Source organism: Passer domesticus, chromosome 7 (assembly GCF_036417665.1).
Source record: "Passer domesticus isolate bPasDom1 chromosome 7, bPasDom1.hap1, whole genome shotgun sequence".
In the NCBI taxonomy this organism is placed as follows: Eukaryota; Metazoa; Chordata; class Aves; order Passeriformes; family Passeridae; genus Passer; species Passer domesticus.
The window spans coordinates 47515885-47542374 of record NC_087480.1 but is presented as its reverse complement, the minus strand read 5'-3'; the positions used below and the strand labels follow the sequence as shown (position 1 = coordinate 47542374).

Here is a 26490-nt window from a genome sequence, read left to right as displayed (position 1 = left end):
CAGCCTTCATACAAATGAAAACTCTGTAGACAGTTAAATAAAATAATAGCTTAAGTTACATTATGCAGTTACAAAGACATTGTATGATTAATAAGTTAGAGTACTTGATCATAAATCCAATGAGAGAGAAATTAACAAGGGTAAGCAAGGCTGAAAGATACATTTTAAGATGGATATGAGAGGAGATGGAGAATCAGTGAACCAAACAGAAAAAAGCTAGGTTGGTGCTGGTGAAGCACAGAAGTGGAGTCTTGTGATGAAGAGCTGTGGTTAAGGACAGAAAAGTTCTTGGTAAAAAGAGTAGGAAGAGTAACAAAGAAGCTGGTGCTCCACTGCCTTGCTGCTCATTCTGCCAATTTACCCTTAGGGAATGGGATGAAGTACAGTTGGATTAGGGCAATTGATTTTGCTCAGATAGAAAAAGAGCTGGAAGACATGGAAATAGAAGCAAACAGGTTGATTGGATCTGAGAGGACCACTGTGGCCACAGCTGCAGGAGTGGCAAAGGCAAATGAAGAGGAGAGGATTTAATGAGCTGATGTAGAGCAGCAAGCTGGTTTGTACCTGGCACATTTCTATCCAGCAGGAGCAGAATTGGCATTCCTGGAGGACACGTGCTGTAGAGGTGACATTCAGAGGCAATGTGAAAGGTGATACAAACCAGGTCATCTACACCAAGGTGAATTAGCTGCAGTCAATCACTCATCCCAAACTCAGTCTATGCACGTCCTGATAACTAGTGAGAGTCCTTCACTAGAGATTTTCAACTGGCTTTTCAAAGAAAAAATTGTGTCAACTGCTACAATTAGCCTGTCTGAATATTGTCTGAACCTAAATACAGCTGTTTACTGTTTTCCCAATTAGCATATTGCTAACAGGCAAACCAAGCAAGGCATAACCAAGTCTGAGGCATAAGAAAAGTGATCTCTAAACTAGGTGCTTCACAAAGTCCACAAGCAACTTTCAGCTTCCTCCTTAGTCAACAACAAGGAATAAGGTAACAAAAGCTTGCAGTGTGTTCCAGGTATAGAGACACCAGAAGCTTTCTGGAAGTCACTTGTACTCTAGGCAGTAATATATTGACAAACTCTACTGATCCAGAGACCATCCTGACACTAATGACAAAGGATTTTTAAGAACTCGGATTTTTTTTTTCAATTTTGTGACATGTATCTTTCGTCTGGTGACAGTGCTGGCTGGGATCAGCACCATTTTCCCACACCTTCTGCAAAGAGAAATCCCCGCTCTAGCACCAAATATCCTTTTTAATGGTAAAGGCCTCCTCCCCTTTTTACTTGCTCAGGAAGAACATCATCTCTCACCTCACTCACGCTATGCCAACTGCCACTGACCATGGGTGATTAATTTACAAGGTATTTTTATTAGAAGGCAAAAGCAGAATGATTTTACATAAAACAGTATCTGAATATGAAGTCATGTTAATAGACACAGACTAAAAGAGTGCAAACAGAATTCCTAACTGTGCTGCACAGACCCTTGTGACAAGATCCCATCAGTTAACCCTTTGAAATAAGCAGCAGTATGACAGTCTGCCACTACAGTATTGGACCACTCTTTGCCCCACTTTTCGTCATTCAACACCATGTGCTGAAAGCATCTTCCAGACAGAGCACCTTGTCTTTAAAACTACAATACAACCAGAAAGAAAATGGGAAGCAGAAATATAGGAATTCAACATAGCTCAGTCTAATTTTTAAATGAAGTCAGTGGTTTTTTTACTCTAGATGCCTGCTTACTTATTCAAGTCAAGTTCACTCTTAGGGGGATCTTGTCAATAAAGTCAAATCAGGCTTTCTGTGAGCAGGGAGGTTTTTGAGGGTCTTTTTTGAGGGCTTCATTAAAAGCAGACAGTTTCTCTAACCTTTTAGCAGAACCTGTTATCTGATGACGTGAATTAAAGTCTCTCAAATGACTAATAATCATATCAAGGCTGCCATGTCAGCTTGTAGATTTGAATAAGAGGGTCTGAAAACATTTGCATGCCTCGATGTGCCAGTGCTAAGAAGCTAATGTGATAGTGCTGTCATAAAGCACTGGAAAGACATGACTTAATGTAATCTGTCATGTCATATGCTAATCTTCAGCCATTACTTGAGTGCTGTAAGTAAGTAGAAAGCATTTGGGAGAAATCCTTTTCAATTTCTCTGAGTACCACTTCTGCTGCTGGTCAGCTCAAATGGGTTTTGTGCATTTAATGCGGAGCTCAAGTCAAGTTGGTTTAGGTCACACTTAATTAACCAGCACATTGATGGGTTGGGCTTGTACAACATTATGGAAAATGGGTATTCCTGATATTGCCTAACAAGTAAATATTTCATATGCTGATAGAAAAGCCAAAACCAAATAAAAATAAGACTTTCTCAGTCCTTGATAAGAAGGTGTCAATTTCACAAAACCACTGACTTTTTAGAAAGATCCTGTTTTCTATGCATTTCAACACCTCACTTACCTTGCACATAGAAATGTGTAAGGACCGTTTAAACAAAGATGATTATAAATAGTTAAAGACATTTCCATTTGTAACTGCAAACTTTTAAAGCACCTAATTCGGACTTGTCATTTGAACTACAATAGACAAGAGCCAGCTTTAAACACAATGTGCTTTTTAATAAGAACAGAGAAAACTATCAAAGGGAAAATTTCACTTTACTTATTTGTTTTAGGAAAATGGCACCAACATTTTTTTAATATAGAGAAGGTAAAAGAGGCAGAAATATTCACAATGCTAAGTACAGCATGTGGAAAAGAAAATGAAACATATTAGTGAGAATGACAGAAATTTCAGGACAATTTTAGCAAAGTGTGAAGGGATTTTGAGTCAATACTTGAAGGTTATTTTAATAATAGCTACAGCCTATTCAAATAAAAGCTTAAGAACCCTGTGCCTTTTTCAGCTATGAAGATGTTTAGCAGGGCTTAGCAGTTTGCAACCTGCCCCAGCTAAACCTGATGCCTTTGTGCTCAAGGATTGCAGATCATTTAGATTAGGAATGCCATAAAGAAATGTGGGGATATTACATCAAGAACAAGAAAACTTATTCTGTTTTCTTGGTGGTCACATTGGAATCAAATTTTAAGAAAGTCAGACATTCACAGATCTACAGGAAACAGAGACAGACAGTCTTTACAATATTAGGTCATTATGTTCATTCTTTTGCCAATGCTGGAATGCTCCCCATAGTAAATTCTGAAATGCTTCATTCAGTCTAAATTTGAAACAACTCATTTTAATAGGGCTTCCACCATTCTCAAAGAGAAAGTGTAAAATATTCTTACCCTCCAGCATCAAGTGTGGCCATCCCACCCTGCCTTGCTACAACGTGGGGAAAACTGGGCTATATTTCCAAGCCTCAGTTTCCCTCACTATTAAAACACTTAAGAGCTTCTGATCCAGAAACTGATAAATTCTTCCCCTTTTGGAGGAATAAAAAGATACAAACAATGCTGTTAGGTCTGTGTGGGAACAATAATTCTTCAGCTCTTTAAAAACAGGATGTTCATTCACAGCTAAAGATGTCCTTCCCTACCACAGAATGGGTTTAATCCTTTAAAGACTAGCCTTTTAGAGACTTTTTTCCCCTGAAGTTCCTCATGTGCTAATGAGACTACAATGAAATAAAGTCCTCTGACACTCTGCACCATAGAGTATGATGGCAGAATCTCCTCCTATTTTCATTAGGAGTTCCAATTGCAAATGCAAGGACTTAGGGCAGTTGCAAGCCCAGGACCTCCAGTCTTCACCAGTTTACCAGTGCAGCAAAATGAAAGCTCAGCTTTGTGATCGGCCTGGCTTTAAGTCACCTGAGCACTTCTGCTGCAGAGTAACTCAGGACCAAAGCTAGCCCAATTTTACAGGCAAGAGTTTTAAAGAGTGCCCTTTCCTGATTATAGAAAGTCATTTCTAACAGATGTCACTACCATGAGGCTTCCTCAGATAAACAGCCAGAATACATCAGCCAGCCAACTTATTTGTATCTTTATTAACTCTTTTCTCACATAGAGCATTCATAAGTTCAATTTCTTAATTTTTGTTAGTGTTATTTTTAGTCCTTCCAAACTATTGGCTGACTGGCTTTGGATGTAATGGAGTCCAGAAGCATTGCTAAGATGAAGCTCCTCGGAGCTGTGAGAGGAACTGTGTATCTAGGAAGTGAGGATGATGCATTTCATCGTCCTGTACTGTAATTAAGGGGAAGCATTCACTATTTCACTCACCAACAGAGAGAAGGGACTATTTTCACAGATGAACAGACAGGCAAGCTAGACTTCAGCTATATTGACTTGGTTGTCTGATGCTGATCATTGCCAGGAAACATGTTTTTCAGAGTATATACATTTTACTAGAGAAATATATCTATTCAAACTCACACTGGGCTTTGTCTTTGCTGTATCAGCTGGAGCTGTAACTCCACTTTTGCATATAACTTGAGTTCCATTTGCACATAGTACCCAAGTTTTGAAGAAGGACCTAATACTTACTAATTTGAAGCCACCCTATCAGTGAGATGACTTAGGAGGCATCTTAAAGCACAGATGATACTCTCAGTCTATTTCCAATGCATCATTGGCTTCTGAAGGCCATCCAAATTCTACAGGTCAATATTTGGTTCACCTGCTGAGGATACCATGACAGTATGTTTATCACCACCTGTGATGGTACCATCCAGCCAGGAGGAGTATGCTAGAACTACTGATTTCCCAGCCACTGGGAAGAAGTATTTTTAGGTATTGTCAACTGTGTTGGCAGGATATGACTCAAAGTCTGTGTGCATGATTACACACACGGAGTTACCTAAACAAAGCAATCAAGGTCTAGGCTAACTCAAAATTACTACTTATTGGTCTATAGAATGGTATTTATCAAGTGTCACAAAAATATGAAGCAACAAAAAAGAGTGTAAAAATATCCATTATTGTAAAACACTTACAATTGGCTTCCAAAGTTTGCAATAAACTTTTAAAAGAAGGTGAAATGTATCCTAAATTTTTCATGGTTTATGTTCAATAGAGTATAGGAAATCAGCTCAAAATGACAGTATTAAACTATGAATGTTTGTGTGCATCATTGCAGATAACTACCTGAAAGATGTAAATCAATAATATAACAGATGGAGAAAAGAGAGATTGTTTTCATATGCAAATGGAATGACTTAAACTAGTACAAATCAGAAATCAAGACTGTTCAGCAAAAGGTTTTCTGAAGGTTATCAAATTTATATTTATTAGTGATTTTTCCATCTCATTGAAGACAACATTAAGACTGGAAAAATACAAAAGTGACATCTTCCACATGCTTCTGCACAGAGCAATATGATCTCCTTCTTCAGCAACATGATGCAGCAATACCAAAAGGAGAAAGAGTTTATATACAGGCTAAGTCAACTAAGATTCAGAAATAATAAGCAACACAACCTGATTATTAACACATTGACTGCAAAAAGAAGCAATTAAAAGCAGAGAGAAGGACAAAGCTGTTTAAAGACTCCTCAGTCCATTTTAAACTGTTTTCCTTCACCTGACTTTTTCTAAGTCATTTATGGTTTGATCTCGCTGTATGAGAGATCAAAAGAGATCTGGTGATACTGGAAGACACCTTACAGACTAGTTTTACAGGACTCTTGCATCAAGGTAAGAAAAATGCATTTGAGGATCCCTTTATATCTATTTGCCAATTTTGAGGTAATTTGCTTATTAGTTTTCTTACATGCTGTTATATGGATTAATGAAATTAATGTGAACTAATGAAACAACAGTGTTTTACATTTTCACTGAAATATTGTCCTATTTTTTGATATAACACAAGACATCCATACTCAGTATGCCCCAGGTCTGACAGGATAAAATCTTCCAAATTGGGAATGAAGAGAGCTATTTCCTCATTTGGAAAACATAGCATTTAATCCCAGATTAATCAGAAATGCCTGGACATAAGAAAGCCTTCCCACACATACCACCATTTTCCACAGGCTGAATATTTGTAGAAGATCACAGATGTAGTTTCCTGTTCTCTAGATACATCTGGTAATGTCATCAGGCACGGTCACTGGGGTGGGTCCCCCCATTTTCTTTGGCTCAAGTTTTGACCTCCCCTAAAAGGAGGTATTCAAAGCCAGCGGGCACCAGTTTAGTTCCTTGCTTTTCCATAAGCAACAGGGCTAATGGCAAACAGTCAAAATATTCTCTTAGAAGCTTGAAGTTGCATTAATACGAGCTTGGGACTTTACCAGGTCTTTGAATGCAGACTTTAGACTTTTCTACTGAAACACTACACATATGAATGTTCTGAAGCTTTCATTACCTGCAGGCTTTTTTAAAAACAGAAGTATGTTTGATTTGGATGGTTGCATTAATTTAGGGGATATTAATGGATTATACCCACAGTCTCAATAGTAATTGCCAGTTGTCTACAAGTAACTAGCTCTATATGAAGGCCAAAATTATCAAAGCAAACCACAAACAATAACTCACAAGCACAAAACATGTGCTCTCTGTTTATCTTTCTAGGTTAGTGCCTCCAGTCTAGGCAGAAATTTCATTACTTCTCAGATAAAATGGCAACAGTTAGAATTCAGAAAGTCAGCTTTATTTAGAAGTGAATGTAAAGTTTTGGGGAAATTGTTGTGGCATGGCCACCTTAGAGATATATACATATTTATACCCCAACCTAAACTGAGTGCAATTGAAAGACAGCAAGAGAAAAAGTATACTGGAACTTCCTTAGTCCTATTGTAGAGCCAAATAGAGGGCTTCAGATTTTCTTTCAAAAGCACATCACACCCAAACCCAAGCTACAGTGTATATATATAGATACATGTACATGTGTGTGCATGTAGAAACACAAAATCTGCATTATTGTTTAGTGCTAAAAAATAGACTGCAAAGTGAAAGGAAAACAATATTAAAACTAAAAAAATTAAATGTAAGAAAAAAGTTCATCTGAACTCTTTATGGGCTGAAGAATCATAATGCAAATTGCTGTTCAGAAGCGCCAACCTAATAACCAACAACATGATAGTTAACCAGCAACAGCAACGATCAAAAAGTACATCTGAATAGAACAGATCAGTTCTGAAGTCAGAAGAAAATTAACTAAAATATCTAGAGAGGGCTCTCGTTTCTGCATAGAGTTTCAAGTGAGATTAATATACCTTAAAACTTTTGCAAATAGCTAACAGGGCAGATGTGCCCTCATGGGAGCGTTTGTGTCTGAGTGTTGTAACTATCAATGAAGTCTGTTCACAACAAAATATTGCAACTTGTATTAACTGAGACTGGACACGCGCATATCAGGATCCAATGCCTAATGCTACTGCCAACTCAAGTTTGTGAAGTCTGCCAAAACACCTGTACTCTGCACACAGTCTACTAATTGCTCTCACAACATTTATGCAAACAGTTATAAAACTGAAGTTGTTGAGGTGCCAAAAAAGTATATGCACCAGCCACACCTGACTGCAAACATATCCATCCACAACAGTTACACAACAAGCAATGGCTTCTCAGCCTTTTATTCAGTACAGTTTTTAAAAAGGTGTACTTTTCTAGGTGATTTTTCATATTTTATTTTATAATAGCTATGTATAGTATAGATGAGAAAATGCCTGTATCAACACAGAAAGTCATTCTGGACAGGAATATTCAAATGTTAATGCATAGTATATTTTCAGAGTAGTTGTACTTGAGTACTCTGGGCATCTTCAAAAATAAACAGTTACATTCCTAGACTGAAGTCTTATATAAGAGTTAACTTCATAGTGTACGAAACAGAACAGAATAAGAATATGAGCAACACCTCTTACAATTTCCTCACTGTTGTTTCCATAACTTTGCAAAAATGTAATTTTTTTTTCTTTGGGAAGCTGACCCTTTGAAAAAGTAGCAGAAGTATGTGTTGTGTTATTTACTTCAACATTTTGAAATTTCAACGTCGGCATTCACTCTGACAAAGAGCCAGGCAGCCAAAGAGCAGGTGGGACAGGGTAAGAATGTGCTAACAGATGCAAAAGCAAAAACTCAACTAGGCAAAAAAACCAAGACATGATTTAATCAGAGAAGTTCTGAAAACTAAGATGTTGAAAGTAAACAACAGAAGACTGGGTATCTGGAAAGAACTCCTGGAAGAGTAGAAGTGTAATAGGAATGCCTCCTTCATGAAAGGGAGGGCGTAATAGTTACTCCCATGAAGTTTATGCTTTCATAAGGCAGAACTCCTGTCAGCATTGTGTTTTCAGATAGGATGAGAGAACATAAATCAAGTTCTAAGTATGCAGTGGTATCAATTTGGAAGAAATAAATTATGAAGAACAACATCATGAGATGTGAAAGCCATTTGATCTTTTAAAAATCCAAGTTAATAGGTATTAAATGCAATTTGGTGAAGCATTCCCCCATAAAAGAATGAAAGTCTGCAAAATGATAAAATACTGTAGTCTGCTGATCAAGGAAAGATTACTTTGAAAATATATTATATTGAAATCTTTGCTAGTAGAAAGACAGCGTTACTTTTCAGATTGAAAGCAGACAGGCATTCTCATGTGAATTTAGCAGTCTCCAGCCACATGGATATGGCTAGGGTATAACAATCTAAATCCTATTTTATTTTAGATATGAAATGGGATCACTGTGTTTCTTAGGTGTCGAGGTTTCTACTATCTGAGCCAAACTCAACTTCATGGATGGTGAAAATTTTTAAAGGATATTATACTTCAGAATAGCTGTTACTAAAGGGCTGTTCAGACGAGCTTTGAGTCAAATTTCCTCTGTACAGTAAAGGCTTAGTCCACATGCAGGAACAGACACCAACATCCCTACAGGGGGATCACACACTCACTACTTTCCCCTTCACTGGAATTCACAGCTATGACCATCATTATGACAACTTTCCACATTGTTTTTCTGTTTTGAGTGCCATTTAATTATCTGCAGAGTAGACAGGGTTTGTTTATTCTGGACAAAAAACATCTATAAATAAAGTCTATTTTTTTTAATATGGAAAAAAATTTAAAAAAGCACAGAAATTCAACACCAACCATACAAAGCTAATAGAGAGAGGAGAAAAAGCAACTAGTTACCAAAATGTTAAACAAATTAGGCCAAAATGAGTCACCAGCAAGATCTTCAGATGTGTCATAACAGCATTTAGCTATAACAAAGTAAAAATGGCTCTCTGAAGTCCTTCCACACTTTCTGTTTAGTCCAGCCAAAGATACCTATGGTCAAGAATTGAAATTCTTCTCATCTAGAAGGACAAGTATCTTCCAATACACTACTGTGTAGCCTTTAGGGAAAGCAATGTTTCAAGCAGGCAACATTCTTTTCTACAACACTCTTCTAAACTACCCAGAAACTTTGTGAAGGTAAGCTGAAGGAAAATTATTTATCAACACAGACTCTCCCCTTTCTTTTCCACTCCACCCTCTTCAGCATGCTTTTGCCATTATGGTATATTACCTCAGGACTGCTGTTTATCCAAAGTTTCTTCCAGATGTAAGAACTAGGAATAAAGTGGCGAAGAAATGGGAAGAAGGAAAAATCTCAGATTCATGGCTTATGTGCATATGCTTTTTTTTCCCCCTTCCTACTGCCTTCTGCCAAATAAAAATATATTCAGTCTTCTATTGTATTGAAATATTTCAGGCAGTTCATCAGTCTATCACAGCTAATACTAGTTTTAGTCATTAAACAAAAAGTGAATACTTTTCCTCTGGCTCTTTTTATATACACAAATCACCCCTTAAAATTGCCTCAAAATTCACTTTCAAGTACTTGAACTGACATTATCATGATCTAGAGAACTCAGTTCCTGTAGTATATGTAGGTGCTACTACTCTTCTCTTGAAAAGCAAAGATTGTTTATATTGAGTGTCATTCATTCACTTTCATCTTCGCCCCCACAGAAGAAAGTGCCAAGATTCCACTTTCAAAAGGATCAGACCTTTGACCAATCTGGTTTACCCCACAGGCTGAGAAAGGTTCAAAAGAGCAAAAGAGGAAGTCTGACCTACTCTTGTTCTGTGAAACAGACTGGAAATGCAAGCTATTAAGAAGAAGCATGGCTTCACTATGAGCACACAAAGGGCAACAGTAAAGAATGCAATGAATGAAGGGCTTCCCAGACCCTCAACTCTTCATCCTGCAACATTGCAAATAATGATGAACAACAGACTTTTCTCAATTTTTAATTAATAATGATGTCTTAATTTGGGGTACAAATATTCAAGATAGAAAGTGTAAAATCATGCAGCAGAAAAAAGAAACAATGTTTTGAACAGAAAACAGAAGAAAAACAATGTAATCAGGGTGAAGTTGGAAGTCTGCAGACTGTGGTCACTGGTAGTGAGGTAGTTGGGATTGAGAAAGATTGTTGAAGAGAGTAGTGTAAATGGGGTGTTGAATGACTTAACCACTTATTTCCTTGCTCTTTGTTTGTGTTGGCATACAGGAAGTCCAGCAATCCTAACTAGAAGGTGATAAAATCTGAGTGTGTGGCTGGGTAGACAGAGAAGTAGACCAGTAAAAGTGTAATATACATCAGCACAGAGCATAAATAACACTGGCTAAGAAACTAGAGCAGCTTTGTTTCATAGGTCACAAAGTAGAGACAGGAGTACTATGTAACAATATGACAGAGCTGAATAAAAGTGAAAAAACCAAACTGAAGATTTCTGTGACTTTAGCTCAAAAGGAGGCAGTAGCACTTACAAACTTACTTAAATTAGGTTAAAGATACCTTATATATCTCTGCATACATCATTCTGTTAGAAAGTAAAGATACACTGCATAAAAATTTCAGATATGGGGTCTGGCTCAGCCAGTCCAGCTCTCCCACGAGGAGAGCCTGGATACAGTCATTGCTTTAGGAATTATTGATACCAGGTCTTTTGAGCTCTAAAGGAACCAAGAAAAGATGTCATGTTCAAAAAGAATAAATGGCAATATGGAAAACAGGTAAGCAGACTGTGTTTTATAATAATCCATCTATAACAAACCATCCAAGCACATACAAATCACCACAGTGAATACTACCCATTCAGAAAGGCTCCAAGAGTACCCATTTCTTGTTTTTTAAGTGGCAAGATACCTAGTTTTTCCTAGTGTTTCCTCATGACAAGTTCTTTGTCGTGATACCCTAAACTAGTACAAGGTAAATTATTAGTGAGCTTCATCTAAAATTGCACATAACATTTCTATGGTTCACAAATTGCTGAAAAGAACTACTATGCAATGCTTAGGAAACCAGGCTTAGACTGTGCTGCAGTATCTGCTCTTTGGTTTTCTGCTCAGTTCTGTCTCATTGCTAAGCTCAGAACACTTACTGCTCTGAATGCTCTAATTGATACTCTGCTGGGCTGAAGTGAACTTTGCTCAGTTGTCTGACAAAAAAAAATAGGAAAAGCAAGTATGGCAATGGATAAATCCAGTTTTTATTGACTGGAGATGTTTGCAAAAGCACAGAGAAGAATAGAGTGAAGGTATTCACACTGCCAATGTCTAACAAAGGAGAACAGCAAATGCCCTATATCATCAGTAAATAGATAGGCTCTTCTTAAGGTTCACTTACAGGAAAAAAATTTTCCTCTGTGAACAATTTGGAAATGTTTTGCTCTGTATTTCTTGTCCCCAGTTTTTCATATCTTGGTTCACTTGTTTTTTGTTGGGTTTTTTTTAAGTTTCCCAACTTGACCTTGCAATTGCAGACCTAAAGAAAAACAACTGTTAGTTCTTGCTTCCTGTGAATTGGACCACACAGCTGGATCTTCTATTTGTTTAAAAGCAAAGGTCTAAGTTCTGGAAGATGCTGAGTGCTCTCAGCTTGTTAACTTCATAGATCAGAAAATCGCTTGACAGCAGTACAGATGCAATTATTTTTTGATTACTTGGTCTGCCGTCTCTCCGTCTCTCTCAGGCAGCCTTTTCCCCTCCTAGACTGTTCTGCCCACCTCACCATCTCTCTACAACCTCTTCTTGCTTTTCTCTTCTGAACTGCACATGCATATATAGAACAGCCCCCAGGATGGTACAGAAACCACCCAATCATTACAAATTCCCCCAATTTCTTCACATAGATTCCATAGTCTTTATAACCAACAAGCAGGAAAGATAGCAAGATAGTGACTAAGAGTGTCCAAGAAACAATTCTAGCCAGTGTAGAAGCCAGGGCATGGCCAGAAACCGGACACTTCACTGTATCATTTTTGGTTTTGTCCTGTAACACATCAGCAGAGCTTCCTCACAAACTGCATACATTAGGAAAAAGCCTTTTTTTATGGCTGGACTAGTAGTTCTAAAGCATTGTAAATTTTCATACCACATTTTACCCTGTGAAATAAGTTTTAAAACCTGTATTCTAGTCAAGAATTTACTAATTCAAATTTATCATTAGACAAGTGACATATCAAGAGCTTAATGAAAAAGTGTCAGGGTAAGAGTTTGGTTAAAGACAGGATTTCAACAGGTACTTTCAAGGATATAATGCAATTATAATTAACCTACCTTTAGATTTGTGCAGCTGAACACAAATTTTAAAAAGTCTGCTATAGTAGCTTGTTCCAGACTTCCCTATCTCTGTGATATAGAGTGTATGAATTATATATAATATTAGCCAAAATCTAAAGGTATAATGGCAACAAAACCAACCCCTCCATACAAGTTAAGAACTGTCTTTGAGCCAGTATACATGATTGTCTACAAAAATTAATTAAATGAATATAGAATACAATTAACTTTTTTTCTTCATCTATCTTCATTTTCTAAGCAGCTGAGTTAAATAAAAAAAGAGGGGCTGTTTTCTTTTTCATTGATGTTAGCTTCACACATGAAACAAAGACAGACCAACCTTAAGCCTTTTGATAAATATGATACAGTGGTAACTGCAGCATTCACTTTGTATCCCATTTCTCCAAGTTCCTGTCAGCCAGATGTCACTTGCAATGCAAACACCAGAAAAATATGAAATAATAATTTCATACATCATCTATGTGAGCACGAGCCAGTCAAACATTCAATACAAATTCAAACTGCTACTACACATAAAGCAAATATCATCCAAATAATATTTAGAATGATTGAAAGGCTTTTGATTTGGAAGTGTATTCTCTTAAGCTAAGTGGTCCCCAAGACCATCCAGAAAATTCAATTGTTTCATTTTAAAATGTTTTCTGCCCAAAATTATATCAAATCCTAATGTCTCAGTAGAAACACATGGGATTGGATTGCTGACTGGGCGCCCGATGTCAAAGAGGAATCTAATTTTCCAATGGCATTTCCTCATACTGTCTCACCAAAACGCAAAATTGATAAAATTTTAATGGATAATTTTCAGAGCAGGACATTAGCTATCATGCTGGGAAATAGTGCAGGAGAACACCACGTAGCATCAGAAAGGCAATGTATCACAAGACAGTTTAAATAAATATTAATAAAGCACATGGCTTACATTTTACATTTTCTCTTGCAACTAGAAACAGAATTCAGAAGGTAAGTTTTGCAATAACAGGCACATCACTCTTCCAGTCTTTTCCAGAGCATTTTTTACAAGTGATGTCCTTAAAATATGGGTGTGATATATTACTTAAAAGGGCACAGTGTTCATCTTTTACTGGGGTGACACAGTCACAGTCAACACAGTCCTCTTCTCATTGACATCAATTGTGAAAGTCATATTGACTTCAATGACTACATCACTAACCACTCCATATAACAAAGTGTTTTTGTTAAGTAACTCTACAGAAAAAATTGCAATGCTGGGATAAATGAAACATCACCCTTCTGGATCTCCTGATGGGGCAAGGTATTGCAAGCACTTAACACCAAAAGCCATGACAAGATGAAAAGGGCTAAATCCTACTTCTGATGACAAATAAGTTATACCAGGGAGAAAGGTACTAATTAACTGTATTAGGTTATCACTCAGTAACAATGTAAAGTACGGGTATGGAAATGTGCTATTTAAAATGTGTTCTTCTCTGAATAATTTTCCTTTTAATTAAGCTTGGTCATTAATCATTTAAATTTGAGACTTATTTAGAAAATACACGTGGACAGGTAAAAAAAAAGTGAAATAAGATTTTACTAACCTTTGTAATTTATTTTGAATTTATAATCAAAGTGTATAACAGCAGAATATATTTTGAACTAGACTGACTCAGATTTCCAGTACCCATTTCTTGTCATTTATTACTAGTTGGGTTTTGAAATCTGTATATGTATTTATTCAGGGTCTTCAGGTGAGTGCGTCTGCTGACAGTGAAAGGAACAGTAGCACTTATGCTTACGAGGCTATATCTGCTTTCATCAAGAGTTAAGTCTTCAAAAACTTTCATAAATATCTAAGCAAAACTTGCAGAACTTAAAAGAAGGACCACAACAAAAAGGACCACAACAAAAGAAAATCACAGTGATTAAAATGGAGGTTTAATTTTCTGAGGGAGAAAAAGCCTGCCCATGCCACATGCCAAGTCTAACACAGGTTGGTATTTTTTTTAAACAGCAAACTAAAAACTGTCTCTAAAGTCCTCAGATTGTCTACATGACAAGCCCAAGTCTGTAACCAATGATACTTCCATAGCTACAGCTTTCATTTGGAAATGCTCACTTTTATTTCACTACTCACAGGCCAGAGCCATGGTGAAGAGGAAGAAATTAATATTTTTGTATCTCTCTCTTTGTAGAGCTGGTTCACTGCACCTCTCTTCCAGTCAGCCTTGGCAGGACACTCCCCTCCAGATCTAGCCAATAAAATGCTTTTGACACAACACAGAAGTCATGCTGGAGCTTGCCAAGGCATGGTTTCCCCAAGCCCGAGCTCTGAGCAGAACACAACCAACCTGTAACTGCCCATCTCATGGGCCAATCAGTGAGTTATACCTTCCCCAATGCTTCTGACATTTTTGCCACACCAGTCTGCCAAACTGCCACATCTAGTCTATCCTCCACACCAGTCACCTTTGCTCCTCCTTCAACTCAAAGGAGTTCCCCTTTCTAAAATAGGAGGGAAACAGAAAGCTAACAAATTGGAAGGCGGTGCTGGAGGCTTCTTTGATGTGTCTGAGTAGAAGAAACAAGGCCTCCCTGGCTCTCTTGTTCATCTTTCCTGCTCCACCTTCTACAAGTGGAAGGCAGTCTCCATTCCCTTTGTTAATCAAAGGCAGCAGAAGAGAGTTCTGCTTGCATTGCATAAACATTCCATTGGGAAGGATATCCAGTGCAGGAAAGAGTTTTTCCAGAGAGGACTGAAATTCTCAGAGGGTTGGCAAGGTGTATTGTCTTGATCTGGCTATTCAGAGTAATGAAATCTAAACAGACTTTTATTAACAAATCTTTTCACACCTCCTCTGCTCTCAGCAGCTGAGCTCAGCACTGAAAGAGAAACTATAATGCAGTAACTTTGAGAAGCTTTCTGTGCCTCTCTCAAATGAAGCATACATTGGTTACCTAAGTGTGCATGAGTACAGTACAGCACCAGCATCAGCTTCTGCCAAAACTCTATTACTGGAGGAAATTGCAAATTTGACAGATTTGCCATCCTAAAGTCTAATGGCCAAATGAAGAGAATGAAACAGATAATTCCCTGACCAGATTTGCTCCACATCCGGGCTGATCTGTGCTGATAGCCTTCGGTGGTAGCTCAAGGACTCAAAAAAAAAAACCTTTTTAATTATCAAATTGACTTACAAGTCAATTTCCAGCTTTGCAAACACCACTGAACTTTTATTTTAACCAGAAAAAAAAGTACACTGAAAACACACCACAGCTGCAGACATTTTTCTTTCTAATTTAGAGAAAAGCCAAGTCTAAGATTTACAGTTTTACCTGTCTCTTTTTCTCCTCAGAAGCATTTCACTTTTCTCAGTGCCAGCTGAATCTCCCTTTTCTAGTTCTTTCAAGACTTTGAAGTTTCTTAAACTGAAAGTGGATTAGGTGGGCAACTATCTGTTCAGGACTTTGTGGGACATATTTAGAGTAGCTAACACCAGGTGGGTAGATACTGGAACAGGCACAACAGGATTTCTCCAGAGGCTCCTGGCAGTTTGAATAACTGGTCCATAACTGTGCAACCTAATCCCATATTTTGACTACTCAAATAACATACCCCCTTGTATAACTTGCTGATGGTTACCTGTATCACACACCTCATCAAATAAAATCTGAAATTATTACATTAAGTTCTTCACAAAATGAAGAAGGGGCCCTGCATGCAGAAATATACTGTGTTGGTTTCCACAAGCTGGACCTACTGATCAGCTACAGGGAGAAATTATATCATAAATAGCCTTTCACAATATTTAAGCTTGAAAACATGCAGCTGGGCATAGGTTGGTTATATTTGTCTGTATTCTCTTTGCTTAAAGGTTCTTTAGAGATACATTTGCATCTCCAAGACAAAGTACATGTTAATTACCTCATGTTTGTACTGTACTTTCAGGAAGGAAAGCTATATAAGTGCTAAGTGCTATTAGCATCATCCCCTTCTATTTTTCTCTTTCAGCTTTTAAGTGAATATAGTGCTTGTAAAAGTTGTTGGATTGACAGCCCTGGAGACTGAAGTCTAAAGTGCAGCACACCCGCTGAGCCAAACAGAACTAAAATGTACAAAAGCTTCTCACAAAATTTTAAATACATGCTTCATTTAGCTATTGTTCTATGACGGCATGTAATACTACCACTGAAAGTTTTGCTGCTCCCATTTATTTGTTCTAAACATCAGTTCAGACTCTTCCTTTATTTCCTACTTTTAAAAAGCATTTCTTGCTGACGGGCAACACCCCAGAGACTGCTTCCCTGCCTTCAAAATCCCACGTTCAGCTGGAATGCTGCTGAAGCGTAACTTCATGCTGCTGCAGTCAGGTACAATGGTGCGTCCTGGCATTCACTTTGCACATCACACAAAAGTACATTAGCTAATCTCACACAGTTTTAGCCCTGATCACACTAAGTGCTTGTCTGCACAAATGCTACTCTGTATTATAATCTGAGGCAAGGAGGCCTCTAATGGAAGATCTGCTCCTCTAGACAGGAATACTAGTATTTCTTAGAAAATGAAGTCAACATTTAAATAACAATTCAATGATCCCTGAGAAATGGATCATTTTATTTTTATTTAAACACTAGATTTCCAGGAGTACACCTCTGACCACTGAAAGAGGTCTGGATTTTTTTTTTATTTATTTTTTTAAATCCTTTGTAATATACCAAAAGACAAATCCTACCTGCTAAGATGTCTCTCTTCGCACAAGTACATTCACATCACTTGTAAAGCTTTCTCTTGATTTCAGCTAGGGCCACTGCTCTCTCCAGGAGACTGCCATTCCTGCAAACAAGTTATCTAAATTATACAAATGCTTACTGACTGTTAGTTTCACAGTCTCCTTTTATCCACTGTCTGCTTGCCTCCAGGTGGGACCGTTTGAGCTTTTAAGTGAAGGGACTGATCCTGGTTGAGTAGAGTGAGCACATAAGATACAGAACACCTGCAGTGTGTAGAGCTGATACTAACAGCTGCTGCTTCAGATGCTTCCAGAAGATTTCTTCACTCATCTTGACAGGCTCCAAAAAGCAACTTTGGTGCCTGGGTCATCTTCAGTCCTGCGTAACTTCAAGACCCAGCACTTACAGAAAGTAATTCCTTTCCAATTCCAATTACTTTCCAGTTCGGGAAATTTCTCAGGGCTTCTTGTCAGGGCATGCTAGTCTTTTATGATTTCCAGCCTGCAATGCTGCTCCTTTCTATTTCATCTTGACTTGATGTCATTAGTCTTCTTTCACAGAAACCTGAGCATTCTTTTCCTAATTTATCTAGATGGTACCCTGACAGCAGCTTCTTTGATCAAGACTTTGCCATTTATGTCTCTTCTCCCGTTAATCATTCTCTGAAATGAGACTTGTAGTAAAAAATAATTAAATCAAGTCTGACTGCCTTCAAATGTCTTGGCTTTCTGGGATTCTGGGTGCTCACTTATCCCAGGCCCTTTGGAGACACTGTGCTTTCTCTGGTATATTAAACAGGCCATTTGGGCTATTGTCTTTTACTAGGTCAAAACAGGTTTTACCATTGGTGAAACTAAAGAGACATTTACAGGATGCAGCTATGACATCCACTTTTTTGTTTGACAGTTCTCCAAAAAAGAATTCACCATTTTCTATTAAAAAAAAATTAAATCTGGAGGCAAAGTGTCCAGACAATAATTTTTCTTGTCTTAGCTTCTTAGAAAACAAGAATTCCCTATTATGCAAAATGCCTATGCTGAACTCCAGGTTCCCAGCTGTTCTCTTTCCTTCAAATATTGATTTTCAGTCAGTTAATATCTGCAGAGAAAAGAAGTAAAAGACTAATGATTTGTTCAAAAGTGATATTTTAAAAAATCTTTTAAAAAATGTGGTCTACGCTTTATGTTTATCTGCCTCATGTTTTGTGAGGTCTGATTCTGAATGAAAATCTCCAGCTTGTACATCTCAGCAAGACGGCCCATTCCCTACTGGTCAGACTTGATCTCTCTTGCAAGTTGAATTCCAAGTCCAAGGCATCTGTGGCCTGGTCCCTAAAAGTCTAAAGGGCCAGCCATGCCCAACGTCCTCATTTCTCTGGCCAATGGAAGTGTCATTAAAAGTACAGCATACCTGTGAAATGAACCTTCCATCAACCTGAGATGATAAAATAAACTGTCCCAGGGGAATAATAAATATCACAATATTTAGCACCTTCCTCATCACTGATCAGCACATTTCCTTATGACTCTGCTGGCATAAGCATGGATATAAGTATGAGCCTGAACTTAAACAAGAAGAGTTACTGACAACCTTCTTTCAGTTTGACAAAAAATAGGAAAAAAAGTGACATGATATTTGATGTGCAGTCACATTATTTGGTTCAAGGCCAGAAGGTGTTGAGGTTTTACAGTGCTCAATGTATTTTAAGCATCTGTGTATGTCTGTGTATATAAAATAATTGTAATACACCATACAGATCTACATAGATACAGAGCAAGGTCAAAAACAAACAAACAAACCAACATTAGGACTTTTTTGATATGTATGACAGACCAACATTTGTGCTTAAGCCAGAAATTATCATCTAGCTTTGTCAAACACCACTGGTTTTTACAAGAAATAGTCTGATAAAGCCAAGGCAAATCATCATCTGGTTTCCTCTAGTACAAATGGCTGCATATAATGCATGTTCTTGCTATTAAGTCTAAAGCATTACGAGACTCAAATGTTCTGTATCTCATCTCAAATTTTCAAACAATCCAATATCCAGTCTATGTATAGATATATCCTTGCTGTTTAATCTCTTAAAAATCAATCAATATTAATGTGTCTGCCTTAAACTTTTAAGGTCATTGTCTCCCTTCTGACATTTTTAACTACATCAACATCACATTATATCATTATAGACTCATGAAGCAATGTACTTTTACATTTTTGCAAGATAATGTCTCTTTTGTGTTTCAGTTTTTATCATAATATAAATCTTGAAATGTAATTTGCATATCTTTTGTTTAGCAAAGGAGACCCCCATTTAAGACTATGTAATTTCAGTACATAGACTTAAAAGTGGATGATTTTTTAAAGCAAATGCACCAAAATATTCCAATTTATTCTTCAACTGAAGCAGCTGCTCCATCAGTAAATTAGTAAATTCCCTTAACAATACACTTCCTAACAATTATGGTCTGCCTTCCCTGGGCTCACTTGACAGTAGGGTTGGTGTCTGTTGAGAAGTCCATTCATGAATTTAAAGGGCTATTTCTAGTCTTTTACTTTAAACATTGAAAAATACTTCTTTGCTCTTCAGCCTTGCCTGTACTTTCCTGTCCTCTGTTGATGTCCCTTCCCACCCTGCTAAGAGCACCAGTGTACTCCCAGCACTGAACTGTCCCTCTGCACCAGCAGCCACAGCCCAGCAAAGGCTTTCAGGCACGTTCCGTTCCCAGGAAGGCAGGCCCCTTTGTAAAGCCCAAGGTGTGCAAGCAGAGAGGAGGCAGAACACTTACACACAGCAACAGACAGAAATGAACAGGCTCAACCGCGAGATTCAAAAGAAGCCATGAAGGAAACAAAATCAAGACGATGAATGGGAAAGGGATAGTAGGAGTTCTGGCTCTGGATAGATGGATATTTCATGAATTCCTTCAATAAATAGGGAACCTCTAGGGAAATTCAACACCTGGCAATCTTAGTGGATAGTGGTGCTGCAAAGAAAGCATAATGTTCACCCCTCTGGTAAATTCAAGCAATTAAACCCCCTTAAAAAAAGGCCCTCTTAGGCTTTCTGCCCAGTAAACTCACAACGAAAAGCAGCTTTAATAAATGTTATAAATCTCACCTCTGAGCCAACAGGAAATTCAAATGTTTTGCATGTGCAAGAGCCAGGGAGCTGCTGAAACAAAAGGTAAATGTGGATATTAGAATAGATTATGCCCATACTCAGACTGGACAGCAGTAGATGCACGAGGCTCAGAGATGACAGGTTTTTTTAAAGCATCCTTTCTAGTGCCATCTTTGACCATTTATGTCTGTGTTACACCAGAAGTCTCCTTTCTTTATGAGTGGACAAATTTGTGAGGAGTTTACTGGTTCAATTAATTCAGTATTACTCCTTACTCATGTACAACATTATTGGAAAGCAGTTTTGAGTTTCAATGTTTTAGACATAAACCTAAATAAAGAAATGGCAACAAATATCTGTGGTTTCTAAAATGAAAAGATCAAAGAAAAGAGACTGCAGAGAATTTTTGATCAACACCTTGACAAGGGGTGTTAGTTTTAATAAACAGTAAGACTTTTAGGCCATTATTAAGTATGAGATGCAGTCTCAGCTGTGTTTCTAATTTCCTTTCTTGCCTTTACTGCTGTTGTATAAAGCTCTGTAGTGACGAAAAACATTTATTGAAAAAATCTGAGCACAGCATTCAGGTTTACGTTACTTCACCTGCCAATGAGAAATATTTGCCTCTTTGCCCTCCATGATGCCAAGAGCTGCAGGTACATTCTGTATATGGGACAAATCACTGGACAGAGATGCACTTGTAGAAGTGAATAAGAATTTCTTTATTGAATCTGAAGACTAAATTATCATGGTACACAGTTCCTTTTGATTGTTGCTCTTTTAAAGCCATGGGTAAACACAGCCAGATCTTTGTGCACATTTTTTAGAAGTTAATTTAAGTATATAAAAACAATGCATATCTGGCAACATATCCTGTCAGAAGGAGGTTTTATGAAAATTTTCTGGGAAGATGTTGTCTACCAAGCTATAAACACTTTTTGTCTACCACACACTACGGGCTTATGAAAGCACAGAAGAACATAAAAATTAGTATGGAGAAATAGGGAAGGAGTGACACAAGGTTGGATGGAAATAAGCCATATTTGCTGCTTGAATTTTTCATAGGAGTCAGTTCATTCTTCCACTCCTAGTTTTTGGGGCAGGTGGCCAGAAAGCGTTGTTATGAGAGAAGTCTCTTCTGAAATCTCTTCATCACCCTCAAAAAAAAGCTGGGAATTAATTACTTTATTACAAGAGGGACACAAGAAACAAGTGTCTCTTTTATAATGACTCCATCTCTGGCTTTCTACCCATAGTAATTTTCCTTAGGGGATTATCAAGATTATTAGTAATTATTACTAGTAAGCCATTACTATGAATAATAGTAATTACAATATAATTTAAGGACCCTAATCATAATCACTGTGGAAGACTTATGAGCATAGTGAAGGCCAAGGCTTTGCACATGCCTGAAAATGAACAAACACAGAGTTACACTCCAGAGAGCACAACACTCAAAGCCTTTCAGCCCTAAATGGCCAATGGCAGCATCAAGCCCAGCACTTGTCCACAGACAAACGACTGACAATTATTAACAACCTTTTATTACTTTTAAAAGAAAACAAGGTGAAAACAGGAGGATTGGTGGAACCACATAATCCCATCTCTAGCCCCAAAATGCTCTGGTTGTGTGACATTTCTGTTTACAGTAAGCACTGTTTAAAAGAGCAGCACAGACCCAGACACCAAGTGGATCAAGTACACATAGAGACCATTCAGCCATTATGGATATTCCATAGAAGGGCAACAAGTTTTTGTCCAATCCAGTTTGCTTGTTCCGTGTCCCTTATTCGACAGAAATCTAGTTTTTCCTTTAACAGAGAGCAAAGCCCTGCCTGCTATGAGTTAATGTCTAACATATGCTCAGCGTGGACACACCCTAATTTTCCCACTTTTTACGTTTCTTTTTATGGTTTTCTCTCAGGAACACATGCCCTCCCTTCTCCTTTTGCATCAGTTCTAAATCCTTGTCTATCTTGCTTTCCATCTTCAGAGTCATGACAGAACTCTTCTAAAAGTACTCTGCTGACAATTTCTGATCTGGTTTTCCACTAAGATAAGCAGAACTGCATTTATAACCTTTTAACTTCACATATAACTTCATAACTTTAGTTTACAACTATATAAAATTTTGTAAGGTTTTATTTTTAAAGGATGGTGTTATCTTAACATAAGCTATGAAGTCACTTGATATATATATATATACACTATGTGAGCATATATACATATTAAATATGTATATCATTACACACGGACATGTGCTTCTGAAAAATATGAAGAGAGTACTTTTCATGCTATAAAAAATGGTATTTGCAACTGCAATCCGGAATATATTGCAAAGGGTATTAAAATGTGTATAGTTCTATTTAAAAGAAAAACATTTTTCAGTGTAACATGCTGCAGCTGCGTTTGTTAAGATTTCCTGATCATGGGGGTCACTGTAAGAAACACAGCACTACCTTGACAAAGGTGACCAGAAGCACTCTGCCTAGAAGTGCCCCTCCCCTTGCATTAGAGGAGGAATTGTAGGTCAGATGCTCACAGGCACATCCATCAAAGCAAAAAAAATGTTTTGTAATACTATATTTAAAAACCTAAAATCACTCCAAAACTTATAGAAGCTGGTTGTCCAACCTCCTTATTACTCTGGCATTATATCTACTTAATTTCTGGTTCAGTCCAGATGCAGCTGAATTTCAATACACAAACACTGGTTCTTGGTTGTCAAGCCCCACATACCAGTTTGCATGAATTTAATGACACTACAGGGCTTCAAAAGATAAGCATTCAGGGCTGGAGACACATGACAACTGCTGTGTCAAAGCTTGCACAGTGTACAGAGCACTAGCCAGTTAGGCCAGTTCTGTTATCTTGAGTACAGAACCTTTTCCAATGCCTCATTCTTAAAAATTAGGTAGGCCTGATAAGCCATATCTATTTGCATAGAAAAGTATCCTCTTTAAGTCTTTCATGTTGCCTAGGTTAGGCAAGTTTTAAATTTACACCACAAACAAGGTACTTACTAAAGAGGGGAAAATGAACATAATTGGAAGCCATATTCATTTCAACTACAAAATTTTGGAGTTTGGTTTAGAGCTTTAGAGTTTTTAAATATATTTTCATGCAAAATTTTTGCTTGTTAGCTCATTTTTTCCCAAATTCAGCTAATATCTGCTTTGGCTAGGAATTCCTGTATGACAATATTTTTAAAGTTTTCAATTTTGATTCATGGAATTTATCTAGCTATTATACACCCCCATTCTCGAATGAAGTTCAAGCAGTGTGACTGCTTGAATTCACGACTTTCAAGCAGTGTGTTCCCCAAAAGAAGAAAGGAAGTGCAGAAATATAATTGTTGAGATTAAGCCTCAAATTTGCTTTAACGTTTGCTCATTTTTAAGAACTGAGGCACTCAGTGCCCTAGTTCTACACCAGCCCTGAAACAGACATAAGAACACATTCTTTACTTTGTTGCTGCATGAAACCCTTTCTACATTAAACATTTTTGTTTGGTCCTTAAGCAATAAGTTAGGCAGAGGGAGTGTGACAGACAAGTTGCTATTTCAGATTTGAAACAGCACCTGGAGGGCCAAGACCTTTCTCACTTTAATAGCAGACAGAGAATCATGGCAGTGATCAGGGTCATATGGTGGGTGAGGAAGTCACTGATACTGAAGGATCAGATGTCACTGTGACAGCTGTAATAACCAGGGCTTACTTCCTTCAGCTAAAAAATATCCACAGAATATGGTGAATACACTGCTGCAATATGTACCTCTTCTACCTTTGTGTGATGCTATAAACATTTAACTCCTGAAGGCTCACAGTGCAAGAACAGAGCAACTAACCCTCACAAGACATTATAAAGGAGATATGACAGAAGAAGAGGGGTTTTTTTAATCTTGAAAATTCAGCAGAAAAGTTATTATTTGCCTGTTATTGGCAATTCATTCCTCTGAGATAAAAGAACTTGGTTACTAGAGGATCCAAAGGAGACAGCTGGCAGCGATGAACAGAATAGCATTCAATTGCAGCAAGCGAACATCATAAAACAGGCACCACTGGATTAAAAAGTAACCTTAAAATGTTTAGTATACACAAAGGCAGCCTAGTCAAAACACTTCACAATGATTTAAAATCTCAAGTTTGAGGCCAGTTTCAACCTTCAGGGAAGCCTTCTCTATTCATAAGGAGCTTAACTAATCATAACTTTTCATTACTTATCAGAACTGGGTGCAGTGTGTCACAGCATGATAACTGAGCTCTGGAAATGTAACTAAAGATGTCTTTTTACAAAAATAATGGTGAGACTAAATGTTAATCTTTGAACTTGGTGGGGGAATAACATCCTGTAACTCATTAAGTGCTTCCATTACATTCAGGGAGTCTTAGGCAGGCAGCTCCTGTTTGTGTTACTATGATGTGGAGGGCAGCATGTGCACGAGGAAAGGAGCAGGTTTCTGAAACCTGGTCCCAGGATGCTACACAAAGTGCACACCAGGAAACAGGACAGGCAGTGTCAGACACACTGCATTTCTGCAGACAGCTAGCTATGGAAATGGTAAGTACACCTGAAAAATAGCATTACTTTCAGTTCATCTATTCATCTACAATTGTTAATTGTATTAACAGCCTAGTGTTTAAGAAAACATGCAGTATTTCTTTTCTAGCATGACAAAAACTCTAGCTTTAAGAAAGCTTCAGAGTTAGAGTTAAATGGAGCCCAAAAAGGACCAGATTTCTATCTGTGTTTTCTTCAGTGTAGCTCCAGATGCATTAAGACCTCAGCAGAGACCTGCAAATATTATGTACGGCTTTCTTTTATCTTCTGGAAAAAAAAGGGGGAAAACAGTATGAAAGAATGAAGCAGTGCCAAACACTACAAGAAAGGCTTAATAAATAGAGCCCAGGGTCACAATGTTGCTCTTATTTGCCCTGAAATATATCACTGAAGTTCTGTATATTCATATTTGTTTACATTATAAATGTACTAAATGAGCTAATTATAGTGATCATAATTTACAATTAAAAACAAACAGTTAGAAATTTCAAAGGCTTTCAATATCTTTTCTTTAATCATTCACCCAGGCTCAAAATATGCATTTTTTAGATTAAAGCATTAAAGTTGCTAATTATATTCTCAGAACTAACAATTATTTCTTTACCCTTTTACTACCTTCTTCTGGCAACAAAAAAATGTCAGCACTGATTTAATTTTTTGTTATTACCGGATTAAAAGAAGTTTCTAAAATGCAATTAAATGTGCCCTATAGCTATAGTAACTTTTCTATCAGCATCCAAAGCCTCTTCACTAAAACAACAGCATAAAAAAATTATTCAGACTTTCTAGACATACTTTTTTCTCCTTTTATAACGCATTCCTTTGGTGATTATCTCCAATGACAACTCAACCATCTTAATGAGACTCTGTGCAAATCTAGATCTTGGTAAAAGGGAAAAATGAAAATTAAAAAGGCTGTTAAGAGTGCAAAACCCTGCACATGTCAAGCACTGGTTCTTCACCTTTGGAAGCTTTGTTCAAGTTCACCCTGAGGCCCTAAGTGAAAAGTTCAATAGCCTCAACTATTTTCCTACCTGATATATCACAAAATCAATTACTTTATGATGGCACATTTGGTAACCTATGCTCAGACAGAATCAAGTTTTTTCCCATTGGGAATTCACCAATTACCTTCTCAGTAAATTATTCTCAGATAAAACAGAAGTTCTTGCTATCAGCAGGAGTTTCTCCTTTTACTGCCTCTCTTGTTTAGTAGTTGGGCTGGTTTGGAGCAGTGATGCTGCGCTCAGCCCATGCACCATTAGCTGCTGTGTGATCACAGTGATCCATGGTGACAGGACACCAAAACAGGATTCAGTGCCCACGTTTGTACTGGTTTGGAAGAGAAGAATAGTCACTGCAAGCAAAGAAAAATTGTAGCAAGGAACATAATTGAAATTCTACAGTTCCTCAAGGACTTGGCTTCCTCTGAAGAACCTGGAATGGTAAGGCCCTGCCTTTAAGTTTCACAGTTGTGAACATGATTTTCTAACTGCTATCAACAGCATCCTTGGCCCAGGCTTCAAGTGCACACTGATACACCTCATTAGTAGCTCTCCCAAATTTACATCTTGTGTTACTT

At 37.5% G+C, this 26490-nt stretch overlaps 1 protein-coding gene across 4 annotated transcripts in view; it reads right to left on the bottom strand.

The window, feature by feature from the left end:
• The window catches only part of LOC135305114 (uncharacterized), a 494456-nt gene that overhangs the window by 247855 nt on the left and 220111 nt on the right, over window positions 1-26490 (bottom strand). The window contains exons 8-11 of one of the 4 annotated variants that reach the window (XM_064428373.1): window positions 20345-20398; window positions 17229-18324; window positions 12857-12944; window positions 11582-11719 (exon numbers count right to left, since the gene is read on the bottom strand). The exons of 2 other annotated variants lie outside the window; for them this stretch is intronic. In XM_064428373.1, coding sequence (XP_064284443.1) covers window positions 11582-11719; window positions 12857-12944; window positions 17229-17260 — 258 coding nt within the window. In that variant the 5' untranslated portion in view covers window positions 17261-18324; window positions 20345-20398. The remainder of the gene's footprint in view (window positions 1-11581; window positions 11720-12856; window positions 12945-17228; window positions 18325-20344; window positions 20399-26490) is intronic. One more of the 4 variants, XR_010366400.1, reaches the window with a different exon arrangement.